Source organism: Myotis davidii, unplaced genomic scaffold (assembly GCF_000327345.1).
Source record: "Myotis davidii unplaced genomic scaffold, ASM32734v1 scaffold448, whole genome shotgun sequence".
In the NCBI taxonomy this organism is placed as follows: domain Eukaryota; kingdom Metazoa; phylum Chordata; class Mammalia; order Chiroptera; family Vespertilionidae; genus Myotis; species Myotis davidii.
This window is the reverse complement of record NW_006383009.1, coordinates 1,193,985-1,196,649: the sequence shown is the minus strand read 5'-3', so window position 1 is coordinate 1,196,649 and position 2,665 is coordinate 1,193,985. Positions and strand designations below refer to the sequence as shown.

The following is a 2,665-nucleotide window of genomic DNA, read 5'->3' as shown; positions in this document are numbered from 1 at the left end:
CCGGCTACACAGAGCTATAGCACTCTGCTGCATTGAGTACCTGCCAGACAGGAGTTGTCAATGTAAAGTTGGCCCTCTGACCAGACCTGCCCCCAAGTGGCTTTCCCCATCACTCATCTCCCTGGGAATGCCAGCACTGGATGGCAGGATGGCTGGGCCCCCAGGCCTCCCCCTGCAGACCTCACTCAGAACCTTGGGAGGGGCACACGGAAGGCCCCGCTCCTGGGAACATGCTTCACCATGCTCCCAACCAAAACTCCAGGGAAACCTCTCCCCCAAGTGGAATTTCCAACCAACTCCTTTCCAAGAAAGAAGCCCTAGGGCTGAAGTTTCCTTAGCACCAACCTATCCCTTCCTTCTTGATTGGCCTCACCCAGACCTCTGCAATGTTCTGTGGTCACTCAGTTAACCCCTTGCCCGGCATTGGAAAGGGGCTTCTCAGGGGAAAGGAACTTTGGCTCTGACCAAAGGGGCTGCTGGCCCCACCGCTCTCACGGCTCTCACCCTCCTCTCACCACTCAGCCCCCAGGTCGCAGGCACCAGGGTGGGCATCTCTGACCAGCACACCCTCACACCCACACACCCACACCTGCACCATGAGAACACTGTCACCTCCGCAGCCCTCCCAGCTGGGAAAGGCCTGCCTACAGCACGGGGGTCTGGGCCTGGAGATGCCTGAGGGTCCTATATGCCCTCCTCCACTCCGGACCTCAGAGTGCCTACGCCTGGGAGTCCTGCGGGCCTGGGGTGGGTGCAGCAGCAGTGAGCAATCTAATGGCTTTTCCACAAAACACAGTTTTCTTTTCTTCTTGGCCAGAAAGCTGGTTTTTCAAACCAGTGGGGGGAAAGGTCAGGTCTTAGGATGGCCCCTTCAGAAACAGAGTCGGCTTGCAGAGGGTTGCAGGGACTGGCGGCAGACACTCAGCGAGCCGGGAGCACTGACCCTCAGCCCCTTCTGCCTGCAGACAAGCGTCTCTGGTTTGGGCAGCAGGAAGGTGAAGGCCACACCCTAGAGCAGGGCCAAGCCCCCTAGGAAACTCATGCTGGGGGAGGGGGAGAAGACAGGTGGACAAAAAGCCCAAGGCCAATCTTCACTGAAATCTCCTGTCCTGGTCAGGAGGCACTGACAACACCCACATCTTTCTGAGACCAGCACCTGCCTGCCAGGCCTCCCCACTCCCCTCCCTCAGGAGAGACAGGGTGCACTCATGACCCAGCCGGGCAGCCTGGCTCACCACCAGCTACACAGCAGGCCAGGGTGGCAGGAATAGCACCCACACTGAAGCAAATGTCTCTCTCTCTCTCTCTCTCTCTCTCTCTCTCTCTCTCTCTCACACACACACACACACACACACACACACACACACACACACACACACGTCACCAGCTCCCTCCTGGAGCACCTGCTCTGGACAGCACACTTGCAAACACCCTCTTTTCCTCACCTCCACTCCCAGAATGCTCTCTCTACACCCACTTCCCAGGCAGCTGAGATGCCACATAGCATAAAAGGAGGTGAGGGCTGGGAATTCTGGGTGGGAATGAGGCTGCCTAGGGTCCCGGTTACCAGGCAGCCCCTCCTGCCTGTCCTTGGGGCAAGGCGCTTACAGGATGAGTAGTGGTCTTTGTTCAGATCTCGTTTTTTCATCACGGCTCTCCCCTCCATCATCCAAGGAAGCAAACTTTGGCCTCCTTCCCTTTCTTCCCACCAGCTAGCTACAGGGTCCCTGGCCCCCAGGGTGAGGAAGGTAAAGCAATGAGAGGGCTCCCAGCCCGCCACCCCTACCTCCCCACCTGGCTGGGCTTGGGCAGCAGGGAGGGCAAAGGGTGGGGAGAAACTTGAAAAGTCTTCCAGGGAGAGAGCTGTGGGAAGGGGTTCAGGGTGTTGGAAACGGGGTGCATTGTCCAGAGGTTGACTGGCAGGTGGGGGATGGCTGCCAGCGCCCCCCACCCAAAAAAGTCCAGCCAGGAGCTCCTGGAGAAACCCATGGGCTCCCCCACAATCCATTCTGGGGGCCTGGAAAGGGGGGAGCCTGGGTTTTTCTCCCCATATTGTGCCTTTCTCCTCCCTCCTCTCTTCCAGATCAAGAGTTGGGGTGGGGAGGGGCGGTTATGTGTGTTTTTTTTTCTTAAGTTGCCGCAATTTGAACCCATTATTTTGAGGGAAATGAGTACATCATTGTGTGAGTGAGGAGAGAGAGAGAGAGAGAGAGAGAGAGAGAGAGAGAGAGAAAGAACACGAACGCGCGGGGATGGCTTGGGTGTTCTAAGTCTCCTTAATTGAGGCCCCCTGGTTCCCGCGGACCCGCTGCCCCCGCTGCTCGCAGGTACTCACCTAGAAAGAAGAAGAGGCAGAAGGCGTTTGCCAAGATCATGTTAAATAAATCCCACAGTTTTGTGTTTTTGTCTTTCTCCCTTGGGTTAAAAGAAAAAAAATGACAATAATATAGCCAAGCAGTGAAAATCAGCCCCAAATCCAATGCGGAGATCCCAGCGAGTCCGCCCGATGGAGATCCTGAGTCCTGCGATTCTCGCCCCTGGCCGGAGGGGGTGGGGAAGAAGGCGGCGGGCCCGCTCGACGCCCCTCGCCCACTGGAATGAAACGCACAGGTGTGTCTGTGGGTGCTGCTCCCCGCCGACAGCGGTCCTGCGCTCTGCCGTCCCT

The 2,665-nt window shown here is 57.6% G+C and overlaps 1 protein-coding gene across 1 annotated transcript in view; it reads right to left on the bottom strand.

The window, feature by feature from the left end:
* Positions 1-2,659, bottom strand: part of GFRA2 (GDNF family receptor alpha 2) — a 106,897-nt gene extending 104,238 nt beyond the window's left edge. The window contains exon 1 of the mRNA XM_006778388.2: positions 2,336-2,659. Coding sequence (XP_006778451.1) covers positions 2,336-2,375 — 40 coding nt within the window. The 5' untranslated portion in view covers positions 2,376-2,659. The remainder of the gene's footprint in view (positions 1-2,335) is intronic.
* Positions 2,660-2,665: the final 6 nt, after the last annotated feature.